Source organism: Borostomias antarcticus (genome assembly GCF_949987555.1).
Source record: "Borostomias antarcticus genome assembly, chromosome: 9".
In the NCBI taxonomy this organism is placed as follows: Eukaryota; Metazoa; Chordata; class Actinopteri; order Stomiiformes; family Stomiidae; genus Borostomias; species Borostomias antarcticus.
The window spans coordinates 28,848,104-28,867,340 of record NC_140242.1 but is presented as its reverse complement, the minus strand read 5'-3'; the positions used below and the strand labels follow the sequence as shown (position 1 = coordinate 28,867,340).

The 19,237-nt window shown below is 50.1% G+C and overlaps 1 protein-coding gene across 1 annotated transcript in view; it reads left to right on the top strand.

The window, feature by feature from the left end:
• The first annotated feature begins 1,192 nt into the window (after positions 1-1,192).
• acvr2aa (activin A receptor type 2Aa) overlaps positions 1,193-19,237 on the top strand; it is a 29,959-nt gene continuing 11,914 nt past the window's right edge. Inside the window, 3 exon segments of the mRNA XM_084443175.1 lie at positions 1,193-2,425; positions 13,870-14,083; positions 17,572-17,705. Coding sequence (XP_084299301.1) covers positions 2,371-2,425; positions 13,870-14,083; positions 17,572-17,705 — 403 coding nt within the window. The 5' untranslated portion in view covers positions 1,193-2,370.

The window sequence follows — 19,237 nt, the reverse complement described above, 5'->3', positions numbered from 1 at the left end:
AAGAGGGTCAGCTCAGTGTCAGAGGCGGTAATCTTGCAGCAGCAAGGTCAAGTGTCAACACTGATACAGAAGTAAGAGTCTGACATTGCAAGGACCTTATCCTGGAACAAGTTATCTAACTTCTAGGTTATGTTTAGATGAGGACTGACACAAGTAGACACAAGTTTGAGTCATTTGGCTTTTTATCACTCCAAGGTCAAATAAACCCCTAAGTCTATTCACATTCATGTAGCCTTCTCTCTCATGCCCCCTCCGCCCCCCCCCCACCAAATCTTAAAATAACATAGGACTGCTCTTCATGTTATAATCCTTCCCAAAGGTTGTTGGACTAGATGGACGGGCTTCAATTCCAATCTCAATTTGGAGCAACTCCATGCCTTCAATCTAGGGGAATTCCGAAGCACCTAAAGCTACAGTCTTAAAATACACTCTCTATGACTATCACCTGACATGTAAATGACCTATTGAATATAGCCTACCGCATTTCAGTGAAGCCGTGGAGATAGAATGATTACAGTGTAGAAGTAGCTGATTATAGGGGAATATGAATGGAATAGCCTACATAATACTACTTTCTCTATATTGCATTCCTGCTAATTAAGTAGGCCTAAATGTGTCCTTGTGTTCAAATAGGATCATATTTCCAGTAGGCTTCCATCCAGTAGGGATTAGTTACATCAATTAAATAGAAAAGAAACCTCAATTTTGTATTAAAAAAAACTAAGAGATGTGATTGTTGCGTTTTTATACTAAAAGGGGAGGTGGAATTGTTTCAATATACATTCAATAAAAAGTGCTTTGATGCACCTAATATTACTTCTTTTTTTTTATCCGTTTAAATGTTACTGGTCCCAAGTTACTGTGTTTTATTCAAAATGCATGACTGCAAATGTTCAACTTGACTTCGATCCAAAACATTGAGTTATGAGGATACAAGTTTCCTCTAATCAAAATACACCAAAATCCTACTGTAAGAGTGGGCGTTAACATACTCGTCATTCATGTATCTCAAGGCATGCACATTCCTCCCCGGATTGGTGGAGCACAAAACGCTAGAACGTTTCCTCGCACCCGATTGGCCAGCCCTCACGTCAGTCACAGCGTTCAGCAGCGTAGTGACAGATGAGTATGAAAAAAACAAAACCAATCCCTGCAGCAGCCATCTTACGGCCAGTCCGCACAACGAGAGGGACAAGCGTTCAACAAAACCTACACGCTTTTCTCAAGGATATTCGATGAAACGAGGCCCTTTATAGAGGATATCTACTGGCGAAACGTTTTGTTTAAGCAGTTGTCGGTTTTTAGCTGGCTTTTAGCGAGGAAACCGACCTGGAACCAGCTCTTAAGCATGGAGGCTCTCTGGGAAGCTCTCATTCGTGGCTGCCATCATCAGCAGAGAAGCTAGACTGCCCCACAACACAACCGTGTCTGGATCAAACACTCTTTCTATCACTAAGGGTGCTAAATGTAGACTTTGGGCTTTTTTAAATGCGTTTTAAATCACTATTGAACACGGTGTGATGTGCATGTTCTGGACTGGGTTGGGATTCAGACAACCTTCTCTGTCAACTTCCCTTTGGATTGATCTCGCGTGATTTGGGAAAAGTGGAATGTTGATCGCGCGTGATTTGGGAAAAGTGGAATGTTGCTTCCATTGAACGGGCAACTCAATCTCTCTGTACCACTGTACTGGGTTCATTTAACGTTGAATTAGACTCAAACTAAATCTAGTAAGGATATAGATCGCACTAAGCAATGGTCATAATCGTAGACCACCTATGCAAATCCCTAAAAAATGGTAACCCTAACGGCGATGCTATCAATGTCCTCTCTGACGAGGCTTGCGTGTTGTTGAAGGACTGCTTCTATTTCAGTGACCTGGATACATGCATTCAATTCATTGCATAAGACAATGATATAATTCATCTGACAGCGTTTAGTGTAGTCACATCTCTGTTGGCCATTCTGAAACTTCGAATGAAAGAGGAACTATTAGTTACAAGGTTGAATTTCTATGTGTAGGGAAAGCAACTGGATGGCCAACTGATGGCTATAACTGGACATTTCTAATCAGCATCATCTGTTATATTCCGTGGATTTTGTACTTTTAATTCAGCTCGAGCTCGCTGGATCCACCGAGGAAGAATTTTTTAATTGATTTTAATGATGTCTTATTGCCACGAACTGTGTTCCACATGCCAAGGACCCTGAACTAGATGTTTTACATCTACATGTTCATTTGCTGGCTGATCCCCCGGGCTCTGATGCGTTTGCTATAAAAAGCTTCTATTGATAGGTTGGACTTTAATCCCTTGGACTCGTGGCTCCAGGATTTAATCAAAATAAAGGATTTTTTGTTTTTGATCGACAATGGGATCGGCAACGAAACTGGCATTCGGCGTTTTCCTCATCTCATGCTCTTCAGGTGGGTTCACGCTATGAACTCCTCACTCCAGTGAGATATGTCATACATTGAGACAGCATCAGCCTCCTCTCCCACGCGCAGCGCCCTGATGTTCTCACTGCCTCGGGGTCAAATGACGCGCGCGCGAGCTCGAACGAATTCGCGTTGCTCTTTAACATTGAATAATTCTTTGTTATATGCTCAATGTCCACCGCTATTTATAGAGGCTATGTTTAGATTGTGTACAACTTGTTCTGCTAGTGATCTGTCAGATGACTGAAGAGTGGGCCTTTTATAAAATAGGCCTGGGCCTACAGCTCCGGCAACGTGTGGATCCACTGGGAGCCAGTTTTATATATAATGCATGCGCTGCAGAGTGCAATGATTAATGCATTGTGTGCTTTGCATGCAATGTCAAAATGGTTGCATATTTAACCTGGCAGATTCTCAATCCAAATCATCTCACCCTAGCTAGATTATCAGAAAATGATGTAAGAAGCAGACACGTAGTAAAGTCCAAAGACGCACAAAGCAAACTATGTAGGGATTTGTTTTATGGTGGAGAAAGGTGAGCTATAAAGGCTTGCATTTATTGATTTATTGCAGCCTATGAGGTCAAAGTATTCTATTACTGACCGAACTATTGATTTGATCTAGGCTTGCTGGAGAATCTAGAATACAGTACTTATGATTTATCTTGTATTGTTTTCCAGTGTAGACCTAAAGAACAGTCTATTATGCAGTCTTATGCTATATCACACAAAGCACCCGTGATGGGCAAAGCTCATGGCACAACACAGACGACCCCATACTCATGCCTTCCTGTCCTGTAGCTGTTTTCATATTAATATGTATCTATATCTATGATTAACTCTGCAATCTTTGTCCCAGAGCAGCAAAAACAAAGGATCTGATATTCAGTGAAAGCCTTCTTACTGTCACCATGTGTCTGGTGATTGTGCGTGCCTGCTGGCGCCTGCCTGGAGACAGCGTCTTACATCTGGGCTTATCGCTCTGCACACCACACTGGTCCCTTTGCACACTGCTAGTTGGGGGGGGGGGGGGGGGTTAAGAATTGAGTCATATCCGTGCCCAAAGCTCTATTTAGGCTACTTATCATTAGTCAAAGTGGATACTGTATTGGGCCTAGTAAGCCACAGATGAAGTGTGAGCAAATCTGCAGGCCTCACCTGGGCTCGACTTCCTAACGCAGGACTTCGACCTCGATAGAGAGTGAATGTCACATACCTCACGTCGGCGTTGCTGGCGCCATAGCGAGCACACACTGGATCTGCGTTGGTGTTATTTTGAGGAAGTGGCCATTTTTATTGCAGGTGTACGTATGCCAGCAGGTTGGGAGCGTGTTGATAAGGCTGACCTCTGCAGAGGTCACTTGATGGGGGCGATTGTGCACCCCAATGGGTCAGTACCTAGATTAAAAGCAGGGTATTTGGCTAGTTTATAACCCTCACTTCATGTTATGAAACAGTTTCAAATCAAAACGAAAACTGTTGGTGAGAGAAACAGACAGAAAAACCCTCGACAATCCTATAGGCTTAGATTTGAAATAGACATTGTTATCAAAGTAAGTTTGCTGGTGGACTACTCTTCCAATGGTGTAGGCCTAGAAACCAGAGCCAGTTTTCCGGCTGTACACTCCTGAAGTGTTTTTCGAAAGGGAAATACAACTGCTCATCTAGGCTATAGTAGTATTGTGTAACAATTATAACCCCAAGGGCCACATCCTTGTGTGTTAGCTGCCGGGGCCAGAGCCTTGTGGGTTCTCCCCAAGGGCCACATCCTTGTGTGTTAGCTGTCGGGGCCAGAGCCTTGTGGGTTCTCCCCAAGGGCCACATCCTTGTGTGTTATCTGCCGGGGCCAGGGCCTTGTGGGTTCTCCCTGGCCGATGCGCCCTGCTTCAGCTGCAGGGAGACCCAGACCAGTGTGGTCATCATCCCCAGCAGTGCCCAACCAGACAACACCACAGGAGACCATTAGAGAGTGACGCCACCTCTGTCACAAATCCCCCACAACAAAGATGCACTGTACACGGGAGAGGATAATACTGTAAGTCTCCCTTCGTACACTCGATGGAAGCTCAGAGAGCCTCTAATTTCAGTTGAACTGCTCACGTTGGCGGAGCGATCTGCGTGATTTGTACACGTTCTCTTTCCCAGGGGGCCACTGTGTTTCTATCGTGTCAGTTGCACAACAAATTGTGCATTGTTGATCTTTTGGTGAAAGAAAGGAGGTTGAACTTGATACTATGGTTGTTTTCCTCGTGATTTCAACACATTTCTCCGCTCGAAAACCCAGCCAGGCCGTGAGCCTTGAAATGGTGGTGGTTGTTATATCCTGCAGGGGCCAGGACCAGCTGGGTTTCCCATCACAAAAGCCAATTTAGTTCGTAGGCCCCTAGCTGCTTCACATGTTAATTTTCCTCGGTATTGTACAACAAAAGCCCACAATCCCACCCTTGCCTCAACCGTCTGAATTTTAAGCAGTTTCTCCCCACAACTACAATTATCACATTACCCTTGGTGGCTTTTCCAAGAGAGGCCTTTAGAAAAACACAATTGGAATGTGTATTGCTCATTACCAAGGTTTATTTGGTCAAATTAGGGACACCCTTCATTCTAACCTTGTATGCAGGGCAGAGAAGTGACGCCTCAGCCCATTCAAGATGATGTTCCCTTCTGTCGAATGATGCCACCAGCTAGAGCACGTAGAAAGCCTTTTGTGATGCTAGGCGCTCATCTTTCCCACCTTTTGCTTTCCCAGGAGTGAGTCTAAGTAGATATGAGCTCATCATAGAGCATGTGAACGGTGAGAATCCAGCTCCACGCTCACAGAGCTGTTCTTTCTCTCCGGTCTCTCTCTCAGAGAGACCGCGCTCATAGAGACTCCCTGTCGCTTCATTCAGTCTCATTGCTCCCCCAGATTCCCCCCGAATCCAAAAATCGCTCCAAACAATAGAAAAGGCTGTGTTGTATTTTGCAGCGTCTTAATTTTAACTTAAACACATAATTTCACCGATTAAAACAACTTAACTGAAACTTGTGGTGTGAGCAGTACCGTATGAGCGGAAGAGAAGGACAACATTTTGGAAACCCGCTCCACACTCCGTTCAATGTCCACCTGCTCAGCTCACATGCTCCGGCTCTTCATCTTATTTACAGAAAAGATCCTTCCACCCCCTTGTTCCACGCTGCCAAATATATGCTCTGCTGACAGACCTGCCCCGACATGATTCATTCATGGACCTCTGATGAAGGTTTCACCTCCTCTGGATCAGATAGCGGCGGCTACCAGCCGAGAGCCCTCATGGTCAAATAGTTTCCTGGGCTTTGTTTGCCATCCATCAAACTGTAAAGGTTCTACCCTACGTGTGAGGCCATGATCCACAAGAGTAGCACTTGACTGACAAAAGACCCGCTCGCACGGTCAACAGAACCGCCGTGCCGCTGCTTGCACGCTAAAGAGTCGCCACGACAAAACACAGCGCAGATGCCGGCTTGTTTGTTGTTTACTTGTTGACACTTTATCGGGCCTCTTTGAACGTGCTCAGTCGGACGGCGCTCGGCATTACCGGCTGTTAGGGTCTCACAGATGAGAAGGGGCAAATATCTTCAGTTTGTCTTGATTTTGGCCTTCCTTGTACACCTTTTGATTGATGTCTTGACCTCAAGCTGGGGCGGTTGTTTTTCTCTTTGTATCTCGAGGCACAGAGGTGGATTTCAAGAGCCGAGAGAGATAGTGTTGCAGGCCGTAGCACCATGATTGCATGAATTATTTACCAGTTGGAGCTGAGATGTCTAGATTGCTCACTGAGGAGGAGGAGTAGTTGAAAATCACATGCATGCCTTGTTTATTTCCAGACGATTTACTCCGTCCTCCCCTTGTTCAGGTCTGAGGGAACATTCTGTTCATTTGTAGGCCCTGTTAGCACAGAGTCTTATGCCCACAGGAAATGTGGAATTTTAAGCACTCGAGAGACTCAACATGCAACCCTCCCCCGCCAAACGTGCCACAACAGTTGGAGATGTTTATGGACATGGTCTACGGATTGGGTTTCCAAGTTCTATTCGCTAGAGAGGGTGGATTTTAAAGGGCCTATTTATCCCCAAGTAGGTCACTTAAGTCGTGCCTACCTATTCCTAATGGATATTCAGCTATTGGCCCGTTGAGTTGCACTAAGCTGTAGCAATTGCACTCAATCAGCGATGCTAGTAATTAGATATATTGGCAGGTACTGTATTGATCCCCAGAGGGAAATTACATGAAATTGCCATAATTAGGCTGAACAGGAGCCTGTAGGAAAAGGTTCTCCCATCTTTCTCTGACAACTGTATGGTTGGGCGGTATCCAGTTTCTGAAACCGTTACAAGTCCTCAAAGTATACCGCGGTACACGGTTTCACCATTTAAAAACTATCGTGGCCGGGGGGACACAGGCTGTTTAACAGAAATGCAGTCAGAGGCTGCTATACCGTCTACAGCCAGAAGGGGGCTGCATTCCTGCGTGAGAATGTGAAACGCTAGACTAACGTTTTCTCCTGACACCCATATAAAACAAACCAAATGTTGGTTGGTCACTGTGACGGTTGCTTTGAGTTATGGATATCACAGACGACATATTTCAACTGACTACTAATGTTAGCAAACTGTGAGCATCACTACTGTCATCTCGACTAACGTTAGCCAGTTAATCTAACTAGCTAGCTAATGTTAGGAAAACTGGCTAAGCTAGCTAACCTTACACCTTTATGTTATGACATCACCAGCAATTCTCTATTCAATATTGCAATCATTATGATGGTGGATGGCTAATTACATAGAGCTAGTCGCTCACATTGACTTGGCTGCTGCTGGTTTGCTTGGCTAGCTAGCTACAATGTTCTCGCTATCATAGGCATAGATAGTTAGCTAGCTGTCAGGTTTGTTCATCCTCACTTACCCTTGCAGTGACTTTATTCAGTGTAACCTTTCCAGTGTTTTTTATGGTCCGTGGGACTATAAAACCGAGCAAGTTCTCCTCTTTTGCACTCTAATATCCTGATTGGAACAGAGCCATTAGCTAGCATGCTAACTAGCATACGTTACCGATATGGGCTGAATACAGTACAACTAGCTGGCTCGACTCTCTCGCGCCAATAAGGATTCGGCTAAATAATATTCAACAAGTGCATATGTAAACATGTTGTCCCCCACCCATTATGCATGTTCCCTTGTGGTAACAAGCCCCCTGTGTCTCACTGACTCTGAGACCTCCACCCACCCCTCCACCCACCCCTACTCAATGTCTCCATCTAGTGGGCAAACAAGTCCATGCACCTGTAGGGTCTTAAATATAATACATTTTGAAATACATATCTACTGAGCACCTCAAGCTCTGCTCTCTGCAGATGTAGAAAGTACACGGTTTCCCGAGTAAACTTGTCTGAGACACCAATCATAGTTTTTTTAATCTAAAAATCTGAATGTACTGGTCTATGGAAAAAATACTTGCAAATGTGCCCCTTTTGTGGTGGATTTTTCTACTACACGGGGACTCACTCACTGATTGACCGTCGACATGACATTGGCCATCTTAAAGTCCACCCCCTACGGCTGTCGCCGGGCGGAGGACAAAAAATCAATTAATCATTACCACAGAGCAGTGACAAAAGTAACACGTGTCACGGACAACTGTGGCCTATTTCTGACAAGGCCGTCAAGATTCCACCATAAGAAACCACAACACTGTGAAACCGGCCTAGCCTCCTGAACAGACCCCTTCCAGGCATAGATCACGTTCAAGAGCGCCCAACTGACATTTCATCCCCCGGACACGTGGAATGCACACAAGGACACTTGTCATCTCGAAATGGATGCAATGATGCACTAGTCAAACGCAGCATTCTGGAACCTATGTTGTCCTACGGCTGCCTGCAAGACTCAAAAAGCCTGCAGCCCTGTTGATGCTGTAAAACGGCTAAACGCAGAGATGAAGTCACGGCTCTTAATCCTAGCTGGAATGTCCGGCAGCCTCTTGGTCTCCGCTCTCATTACACTGCTAATCACTCCAGCTGCACGCCCGATGCCCCGCACTCCCCTGAGCCTCGCCAGGGCACACAAACCCTTTCTCACCTGGAAGCGGCCATTTTTTCCTCCAAATTTAAGCCAACACCTTATGTTGAGTCCCCTCTGTATGTGAACGGTCACAGCTTAATTGAAACGTCTAGAGGTTTGAGCAACCGACGCACATCGTGAAGGCTGCGCAGATTTGGCTCGATGGGGGTGTAATCTACGTTATGCCGGAGGGGAAAAAAGGACAGAGCGAGATAAACGAGAGAAAACAGTTCAAAAAGTGGTCCGTCAAGACCGAGTATTCCTCTAGATTGCGTATCTGCTCTGTCCACCCGGTTAAAGCTCAGCTCGTCCCCGTGGTCTGAAACTCCCTCTCCCTTCACAAATCACATTTCAGGCCCGTCAAAGGGGTGATTCAAGGCCATCAGGTGGCGTCCACGGCTGCTGTATGCGCAGGAATGTCAGCGCCATCTTTAGCTTATTCAAGCAAAATATGTGCTTGGCCAAAGAAATGTGAGTTGGGCTCTTGTTTAACTGTATTAATTTCACATCCAGCGAGCAGCACTTTATGGGTCCTGTGGGGTGGAGGACGAGAGATTAGTGTCCTGCTCTCCTTTAAAGGACCGTACCGGTCTAAATAGGGTTTGATCTCCTTAAACTAGTCACCCAACGTATATCACATTACCGCAATCCATTTTCCCAAGTAAAGCTCATGTTAAAAGATATTTGCGTTTTCGTGTTTTACTTACATTTCAAAAGTTGAACGTGAGGTCTTTAAGATATTTTTTAGGGCATTTCTGCTTTATTGGGATAGGACAGTGTAAGGACAAACAGGAAAGGTGGGAGAGAGAGAGAGAGAGGGAAAGACGTGCAGCAAAGGGCGTGGGCCGGATTCGAACCCACGCCGCTGCAGAAAGGACTAGCCTTTACATGGTAAGCGCCCCAGCCCGTTGATCTACTGGGGCGCCCCAAACGTGATTTCTTTAAAACGTATTTTTAAATTGTTCCCTCATTGTCCTATGGTCCTTTAACCATTTTTTTCGAGCCCCTCTCCCCTTACTAAATCCTGGTCAGCACTGTGCTGGACACGATCTTGAGAGGAGCAGTGGACTTGATGAGCTGGCAAAGTGGGTCTTTAAGCATTTTTTGGTCAAGCCTGTTTGTTTTTCTTTCTTCATAATTCGAGAACGATTTTTTTCAACTAAATATCAAGCCGCCATTGAGCTCTGCGCGTCAAACTTTGCCGTTCTTGGGGGAAGTCGAGCTCTGATTTAAGTGCCGGGCTCGTTGGAGGAGACTGACGTCTTCATGCAGGCTCCCCACATTCAACGCAGGCTGCAGCCAATCCACTTCCTTCGCAGTCAATCAATTAACTGGGACTCTCGAACGGGGGTCCTTTAGTGATTTGTGTGCAAGCGTCTAGGTCAATTTGTCTGATTCAATTTGCTGGCATAGAGGCCTGACCGCTGATGAGCATCTTGGTTGCAGTCTTCTTCTTTTTCCTCTTCTTCTTCCTCTTCTACCTCTTCTTCCTCTTCTTCTTCTTTTTCCTCTTCTTCTTCTTCCTCTTCTTCTTCTTCTTCCTCTTCCTCTTCCTCTCCTTCTTCTTCTACGTCTTCTTCTTCTTCTTTTTCCTCTTCTTCCTCTTCCTCTTCCTCTTCTACTTCTTCCTCTTCTTCTTCTTCTTCTTCTTCCTCTTCTTCTTCTTCTTCTACGTCTTCTTCCTCTTCTTCTTCTTCTACCTCTTCTTCTTCTTCTTCTTCTTCTTCTTCTCTTCCTCTCCCTCGCTGCGTGGGTTTGACAGTAATTCTGCCAGATTCCCTCTAATCCTTAGAATAGCGACTTGTGTCTCCAGAACTAATCCCCCCCGATTCATCCCCACCGAGGGGCAATTAGCAAATTAATTCCCCCCTAAAATAATTTCCTTCATCCGTGCTGCTACATACCCTGGTGCTCCATTTGTGTTCTAATGAAGCATTTTAGTGTTATTGTTGTGGGTTTACGGTTCACGTTTCACTTAAATTAATCTGAACGAGGACGTCGTAGGGGCTCTCTTGGGCTCGGCCCGCGAGTGATTGAGTGTGAATACGTCGTTCCTCTGCGTTCATCCTGCAGGTTCCCTCTCCAAGGACACTGTTGCTTATATTCCTCCCTGGTGCACAGTTCTAGTCTCTGAGGCTGCGCTTCCCAACATAGTAATGTTAAGCGGTAACCGTTAGTCTAGGTTTAACAAACCATGCTCACCGGCCCCATTAGCCCGACAACAGCCCCCCAGAGAGCAGCTTGTTGACACGGCATCGATGACAACAAGGTGGCCGCGCCAGACCTTTGACATGCTAATGGAGTCGGCGTGCACCGTCCGGTTTGTCCGGCACATGTGCAACATCGAGCTTCTACCCCAACCCCCCTCCTCTTTTTTCTTCCTTGGCGCCAACAGTCTCTTCACTCAACCAGCGTGACCAGTTTGCCGAACCCCGGGGCCTCGGAGCGCCCGATGTTTAGCCGGCCCGCTGCGTCGCTCGTATTTGATTGTCAGTACAAACTTGGGTGTAGTTGTTCCTCCCCGTCCTTGGTAGACGTGTGTCGGACGAGGTCTCCGTGGGTGACGGACGGTCTCTTTTCTTCCCTGGTCTCTCTTCAACGTGTCTCCTAGCACAGCTATGAATGGCGCTGTCCTCGATTGGAGAACCTCCGCTTCGCCCACAACAACACGTCCTCAGACACTAACAACAGTGAACTGCTGCAAAATATGGGTTCCATTGTAGCCAGAACCTCTATTTATCTAATGGAAGGAATATTGTTTGCTTGCCTTCACAACGCTGTCGAGAGGGAGAGAGGGAGGGAGGGGGAGGGAGAGAGGGAGGGAGGGAAGGAGGGGGAGAGGGAGAGAGAGGGTGGGGGAGAGAGAGGGAGGGGGAGAGGGAGGGAGAGAGGGGGAGAGAATAGGGAGGGAGGGAGGGAGGGGGGGAGGGAGGGGGAGAGAGAGAGGGAGGGAGAGAGGGAAGGAGTGAGGGAGGGAGAGAGGGAGAGAGAGGGAAAGAGAGGGAGGGAGGGAAGGAGGGAGAGAGAGGGAGGGAGGGAGGGAAGGAGGGAGAGAGAGGGAGGGGAGAGAGGGAGGGAGGGAGGGAGTGAGAGAGAGAGAGGGAGGGAGAGAGAGAGAGTGAGAGAGGGAGAGAGAGGGAGAGGGAGGGAGGGAGGGAGGGAGAGGGAGGGAGGAAGAGAGAGAGGGAGAGAGAGGGAGTGAGGGAGAGAGAGAGGGAGGGAGGGAGGAAGAGAGAGAGTGAGGGAGGGAAGGAGGGAGAGAGAGGGAGGGGGAGAGGGAGGGGGAGAGAGGGAGGGAGAGAGGGAGGGAAGGAGAGAGGGAGAGAGAGAAGGAGGGATGGAGGGGGAGAGGGAGGGAGGGAGGGAGAGAGAGAGAGAGTGAGGGAGAGAGAGAGGTAGCACATGCACACCTTGGCCTGTCGTTGGTAGTTAACACGGGGTGTGTCAGAGCCCTGGTGTTGTTTTAATAGCGGGGCTCCTGCAAGCACAAGTGTTTCCATTGTCAAACCACGCCTGACGCATCCTTTCACTGAATAAGCTTCTTTTTAGTCGGTCAGTGCTTCCACTTGAGGTCTTGTCAGGGTTAACCACAAAACCAGCTTGTATTGTTGTTGTATCTCCAACTATACACTTCCCCCAGGCTATGATTTGCACTTTAAATTCAAAACCCTCCCTCTGTGTTTGGATAAGATTAAGTGCTAAGGATTATACTTAGGAAGTAAATTATTTAGTTTGCTCTTTTTGTTTGGTCTTGTGACGTCTCTTTGTTTGTTGTTTTTGTGATTAAGGAGAACGGGCGCCTACACCGCGGTGAAGGAGAGCGAGGCAGACATGTTTGGCTAACTTGTAATGAGTAGCCATGTTGTTTTAACCCTACAGCTGTTTTTCTGTGTTTACTATGGACTCGCGAAGGTTTTGAGACGACAGATTTGTCCTCCAATACAGTTGAACATACAACTCGTATAACGTATTCACACGCTCATTCAGATTCGAGATCGTACTGGGAATCCAACGGCATCAAATCATCATGTACTGTACTTCTTAAGAGAAACGGAATGTTATCCAGCTACCTCACACTAATAAATCATTATCAAGATAAGCTTGAGATTTTCCCAAACCCCGCCTTCTCTCTTTCTCCCTCTTTCCCTCTCTCTATCTCTCTCTCCCTCTCTCTCTCCTTCTCTCTCTTTCTCCCTCTCTCTCTCTCCCTCTCTCTCTCTCCCACTCTCTCTTTCTCTCTCCCTCTCTCTCTTTCTCTCTCCCTCTCTCCCTCTCTCTGTCTCTCTCTTTGTCTCTCCCTCTCTCTTTATCTCTCTCTCTCTTTCTCTCTCTCCCTCTCTCTTTATCTCTTTCTCCCTCTCTCTCTCTCTCCCTCTCTCTCTCCCTCTCTCTCTCTCCCTCTCTCTTTTTCTCTCCCTCTCTCTCTCTTTCTCTCTCTCTCTCCCACCCCCCCTCTCTCTCCCTCTCTCCCCCACCCCCTCTCTCTCTCTCCCCCCCCCTCTCTCTCTCTCTCTCCCCCCCAACCCCCCCCTCCCCCCTCTTTCCCTCCCACCCTCCAGAGCCTCTTGTCACCACTGGTTAATTACAGAACTACAGTAGGGCCATTACATTAGAGCCTGATGACAGATGTCTGTGTTAGTGATCGCTGCTATGCCCCTGAGGGCCTCTGTCAGTCAGTCCTCCTCCTCCTGCTCCTCCTCCTCCTCCTCCTCTGCGGGTCCAGTGACCGGTGTCAGGAGCGGGGCTGTTGTCGGAGTTCCACCGGAGCAAGCGGCGTTAAAAACAAACAAAAACAAACAACAAAAACAAGCCCTCGCGTTCCCATTCTGTCCAGAACCGCCTCAGCAGCGCGAGCCAAAGTGAAACCAAACTCCGTAGGAGAAGCTCCCGTGTGCAGCGCCGGTCCCGGGGCTCCACGCGTAACGCGGCCTCCCCGGCGAACACGCCTTCCTCGCGTTCCCCCGGGCGAACACGGGGGCGGAGGGGGGGGGGGCGGGCGTACGCACGAGGTCGCGCGGCCAAGACCGGACGCCTCGTCACGGAGGCCGAGGTCTCCAGATATGGAGGACGGGAGCGTCCCCGGGTTGAACGGCGCTCTGCGCCCGCGGCGCTCCCAGCAGACACCAGATACGCTTGGTGTTCCAAATGATCCGTAACCTCACCCGGGCGCTATTTCATCCTGCCTCACGGTTGGCGTAATGGGAAACCCGAGCGGATTGTGAAACCATTTCGCCTCGTACCTCAAAGGCCCCGGTGTCTCACCCTGTCGTATCCCGACTCTCCTCCTCCTCCTCCCTCCCTCCTCTCCTCCTCCTCTCCTCCTCCCTCCTCTCCTCCTCCTCTCCTCCTCTCCAGGTGCCATCCTGGGCCGCTCGGAGACGCAGGAGTGCGTCCACTACAACTACCAGCCGTCGGGCGCCGAGAGCCGCGGGAACCGCAGCGGCGTGGAGGCGTGCGTCGGGGAGAAGGACAAGCGGCGCCACTGCTTCGCCACGTGGCGGAACGCGTCGGGCGCCGTGGAGGTGGTCAAGCAGGGCTGCTGGTTGGACGACGTCAACTGCTACGACAGGTACCGCGTCACCGGGCGCCGCGCGGGCGAGACGAGGCGACAGCGTAGGCAGCGAGCAGCAGCCGCGACGGCGTGCCTCTCACGCCATGAGAAGGCGGAGGTTTTTTTAAGCGTTGATGATGTCGTGTGGGGAAGTGTCAGATGTGGCGGTGGATGTCGGCGCCGGTAGATTAGCCGGTTCGGGAGAGCGGTAAGTCACGGCTCGTTCAAACGCTCACGACACACAACCGCCGTAAGCTAGCGAGAGAAACCTCGACAGGTTTGACACCCGAGGTCGGCGGACGCGATGTCGCAAACGGTCATTCGGCGCCATGGCAACGGCCGGGCGCTTTACATCCGGCGCTAGAATATAATCCACAGCCCCGATTTAAGCGTTACACTTCAGCCTCCTTCAGTCGTGTCAACGCGCTTTTAGGTCTTTCCCCCCCCCCCCCTCCCCTCTTCGTTCCTCCCCTAAAAACGCCAACCTCATCTCCTGAGCTCCCCGGTCCCGGGGTGTGACGCGGCGGTGGTTGCCAGAGACGCTCCGTTTCGATGGCGTGCGAGTGGAGAGAGAGAGGGGGGAGGCCTCCGGGAGGCTCGGTCGCCCCGGCTCCGCTCCGCACTTGTCCCAGCACGCCGCCGAACCCGTTTACCTCCCACCTGCAGTAACCCGATCGATCTGTTTTCCGAGCGTGCCCCCCCCTCCGCCTCTTCCCCCCCCCCCGGGGCTTTGAAGTCGACGGTGCGGCCCCGTTTAGTTCTCCCCAGAACTAACAGGCTTGTTTGTGTGTTTGGGTATGTACAGAACACGGCTTTGAAGTTCTACCGCCCCGGAACGGAACATTGTCAATTAAGGATAGAGTGACTTCTCCCCTTTCTCCTTTTTTGGACTCCCAGACTGCACCCTGGCAAGCAGGGAGAGCTACGTCATGACAGAGTTCACTGGAACTGGCGTTTCTTGGAATTCTTTTATAAACCGTTTCATACAAAGATATCGAATATTAGATTAGCTGTGTAAAAACAGCTGGGAAGGAGCAGTTGGTAGGAGCTGTTGGTAGGAGCAGTTGGTAGGAGCTGTTGGTAGGAGCAGTTGGTAGGAGCAGTTGGAAGGAGCTGTTGGAAGGAGCTGTTGGAAGGAGCATTTGGAAGGAGCAGTTGGTAGGAGCAGTTGGTAAGAGCTGTTGGTAGGAGCAGTTGGTAGGAGCAGTTGGTAGGAGCTGTTGGTAGGAGCTGTTGGTAGGAGCAGTTGGTAGGAGCTGTTGGAAGGAGCAGTTGGTAGGAGCAGTTGGTAGGAGCAGTTGGTAAGAGCTGTTTGTAGGAGCAGTTGGTAGGAGCAGTTGGTAGGAGCTGTTGGTAGGAGCAGTTGGAAGGAGCATTTGGAAGGAGCAGTTGGTAGGAGCAGTTGGTAAGAGCTGTTGGTAGGAGCAGTTGGTAGGAGCAGTTGGTAGGAGCTGTTGGTAGGAGCTGTTGGTAGGAGCAGTTGGTAGGAGCTGTTGGAAGGAGCAGTTGGTAGGAGCAGTTGGTAGGACCAGTTGGAAGGAGCTGTTGGAAGGAGCTGTTGGTAGGAGCAGTTGGTAGGAGCTGTTGGAAGGAGCAGTTGGTAGGAGCAGTTGGTAGGAGCAGTTGGAAGGAGCATTTGGAAGGAGCTGTTAGTAGGAGCTGTTAGTAGGAGCTGTTGGTAGGAGCAGTTGGAAGGAGCAGTTGGTAGGAGCTGTTGGTAGGAGCAGTTGGTAGGAGGTGTTGGTAGGAGCTGTTGGTAGGAGCAGTTGGTAGGAGCAGTTGGTAAGAGCTGTTGGTAGGAGCTGTTGGTAGGAGCAGTTGGTAGGAGCAGTTGGTAGGAGCAGTTGGTAGGAGCAGTTGGTAGGAGGTGTTGGTAGGAGCAGTTGGTAGGAGCTGTTGGTAGGAGGTGTTGGAAGGAGCAGTTGGTAGGAGCAGTTGGTAGGAGCAGTTGGTAGGAGGTGTTGGTAGGAGCAGTTGGTAGGAGCTGTTAGTAGGAGCTGTTGGTAGGAGCAGTTGGTAGGAGCAGTTGGTAGGAGCAGTTGGTAGGAGCAGTTGGTAGGAGCTGTTGGTAGGAGGTGTTGGTAGGAGGTGTTGGTAGGAGCTGTTAGTAGGAGCAGTTGGAAGGAGCAGTTGGAAGGAGCAGTTGGAAGGAGCAGTTGGAAGGAGCAGTTGGAAGGAGCTGTTGGTAGGAGCTGTTGACAGGAGCTGTTGGTAGGAGCAGTTGGTAGGAGGTGTTGGTAGGAGCAGTTGGTAGGAGCAGTTGGTAGGACCAGTTGGAAGGAGCAGTTGGTAGGAGCTGTTGGTAGGAGCTGTTGGTAGGAGCTGTTGGTAGGAGCAGTTGGTAGGAGCAGTTGGTAGGAGCAGTTGGTAGGAGCAGTTGGTAGGACCAGTTGGAAGGAGCTGTTGGAAGGAGCTGTTGGTAGGAGCAGTTGGTAGGAGCTGTTGGAAGGAGCAGTTGGTAGGAGCTGTTAGTAGGAGCTGTTAGTAGGAGCTGTTGGTAGGAGCAGTTGGAAGGAGCAGTTGGTAGGAGCTGTTGGTAGGAGCAGTTGGTAGGAGGTGTTGGTAGGAGCTGTTGGTAGGAGCTGTTGGTAGGAGCAGTTGGTAGGAGCAGTTGGTAAGAGCTGTTGGTAGGAGCTGTTGGTAGGAGCAGTTGGTAGGAGCAGTTGGTAGGAGCAGTTGGTAGGAGCAGTTGGTAGGAGCAGTTGGTAGGAGCTGTTGGTAGGAGCTGTTGGTAGGAGCAGTTGGTAGGAGCTGTTGGTAGGAGGTGTTGGAAGGAGCAGTTGGTAGGAGCAGTTGGTAGGAGCTGTTGGTAGGAGCTGTTGGTAGGAGGTGTTGGAAGGAGCAGTTGGTAGGAGGTGTTGGTAGGAGCTGTTGGTAGGAGCAGTTGGTAGGAGGTGTTGGTAGGAGGTGTTGGTAGGAGGTGTTGGTAGGAGCTGTTAGTAGGAGCAGTTGGAAGGAGCAGTTGGAAGGAGCAGTTGGAAGGAGCAGTTGGAAGGAGCTGTTGGTAGGACCTGTTGGTAGGAGCTGTTGGTAGGAGCTGTTGGTAGGAGCAGTTGGTAGGAGGTGTTGGTAGGAGGTGTTGGTAGGAGCTGTTGGTAGGAGGTGTTGGTAGGAGCTGTTGGTAGGAGCTGTTGGTAGGAGCTGTTGGTAGGAGCTGTTGGTAGGAGGTGTTGGTAGGAGGTGTTGGTAGGAGGTGTTGGTAGGAGCTGTTGGTAGGAGCAGTTGGTAGGAGGTGTTGGTAGGAGGTGTTGGTAGGAGCTGTTGGTAGGAGCTGTTGGTAGGAGCTGTTGGTAGGAGCTGTTGGTAGGAGCTGTTGGTAGGAGCTGTTGGTAGGAGCTGTTAGTAGGAGAGGTGTTGGTAGGAGCAGTTAGTAGGAGCTGTTGGTAGGACCTGTTAGTAGGAGCTCTTGGAACGGGTGGCCAGCAGCAGCGTGGTGGCAGCCCTGTCCTGTGCTCTGGTCAGCAGCAGCGTGGTGACAGCCCTGTCCTGTGCTCTTGTCTTCTCAGTACGGAGTGTGTGGAGAGGAAAGAGTGGCCCGACGTCTTCTTCTGCTGCTGCGAAGGCAACATGTGCAACAAAAAGTTCTTCTACAACCCCGACACACAAGCAGTACAGAGTAAGTGTGTGTGTGTGTGTGTGTGTGTGTGTGTCTCAGTATTGTAATAGAAATATCTCCCATGCTCATCTGTGTTGTTATGCGTATTGTGTTGTTGTGCGTATTGGGTGTTGTTGTGCGTATTGTGTGTTGTTGTGTATTGTTGTGAGTGTCGTTTGTTGTTGTGCGTGTTGTGTTGTGCTTATTGTTTGTTGTTGTGCGTATTGTGTATTGTGCGTGTTGTGTGTTGTGTGTTGTGCGTTGTGTATGGCTTGTCGGCTGCCAGCGCCCAAGAGAAACAGATGTCCAGCTTTTCAAAAACACACTGTACATATTTATTGAGCCTCTCGCCACAATAGCTACAGTATTCCAAGTATGTTTCTCCAGAAGGCTCTCGTGTCCTCGCCGTGCGTGTTAGATCCAGAACAGATAACCACATTCAACTGGCGCCGGAGCGAAGCCGACACGAGAAGAGACTGCATATTTATTCGCTAACACACCCCCGTGACGTCACAACGCGTCGGGCGGCGTCTGACTGGCGACGCCGGTGTTGTGGTCGTGCCGGGCCGGCGGGAGTGCGTTCCGGCGTGCGTGTGTGCGTGCGGGCGGTGGCGGCGTGTCCTTAGCCTGGTGCCCGGGGGGGGTTGCCGTGTCTTTGAGATTAGCCGGTCTGATCCGACCTCCTGACCCCTGGTTGAGCTAGCGGGCCGCTAAACACCCTCTCAGTGGGAGCTCCGTCCAGAGAGAGAGAGAGAGAGAGACACTGCCCTCTCAGAGAGAGAGAGAGAGAGAGAGAGACACCGCGGTCTCAGAGAGAGAGAGAGAGAGAGAGAGACACCGCGGTCTCAGAGAGAGAGAGAGAGAGAGAGACACCGTGGTCTCAGAGAGAGAGAGAGACACCGCAGTCTCAGAGAGAGAGAGAGAGAGACATTGCAGTCTCAGAGAGAGAGAGAGAGAGAGAGACACCGCGGCCTCAGAGAGAGAGAGAGAGACACCGCGGTCTCAGAGAGAGAGAGAGAGAGAGAGAGACACCGCGGTCTCAGAGAGAGAGAGAGAGAGAGAGACACCGCGGTCTCAGAGAGAGAGAGAGAGAGACACCGCGGCCTCAGAGAGAGAGAGACACCGCGGCCTCAGAGAGAGAGAGAGACACCGCGGTCTCAGAGAGAGAGAGACACCGCGGTCTCAGAGAGAGAGAGAGACACCGCGGCCTCAGAGAGAGAGAGACACCGCGGCCTCAGAGAGAGAGAGACACGGCGGTCCCCGGGATCGGCCCAGAGCTCGCCGGCATGTTTCCGCCTTTCCGGACACCTATCAGGTCGGAAGGACCCCGCCTGGTCAGAGACGCCCTCCTGCGCTGTTAGAACCCGGCTGTTAGAACCCGGCTGTTAGAACCCGGCGACGCGCTCCGTCTTCATCAGAACCACATTCCTCCCCGGTGACCGAGCTGTTGACGGTACGACTGCAGAACTTCTCAGAAACCATGTCAGTGTTGTGGTTTGTGGGAAGCGGGGCGTTCCGCTGCCGTTGCCCAATCGCCAGGTCTGGTCGAGCGAGTCACGTCCAAGCTCCAATCGCAG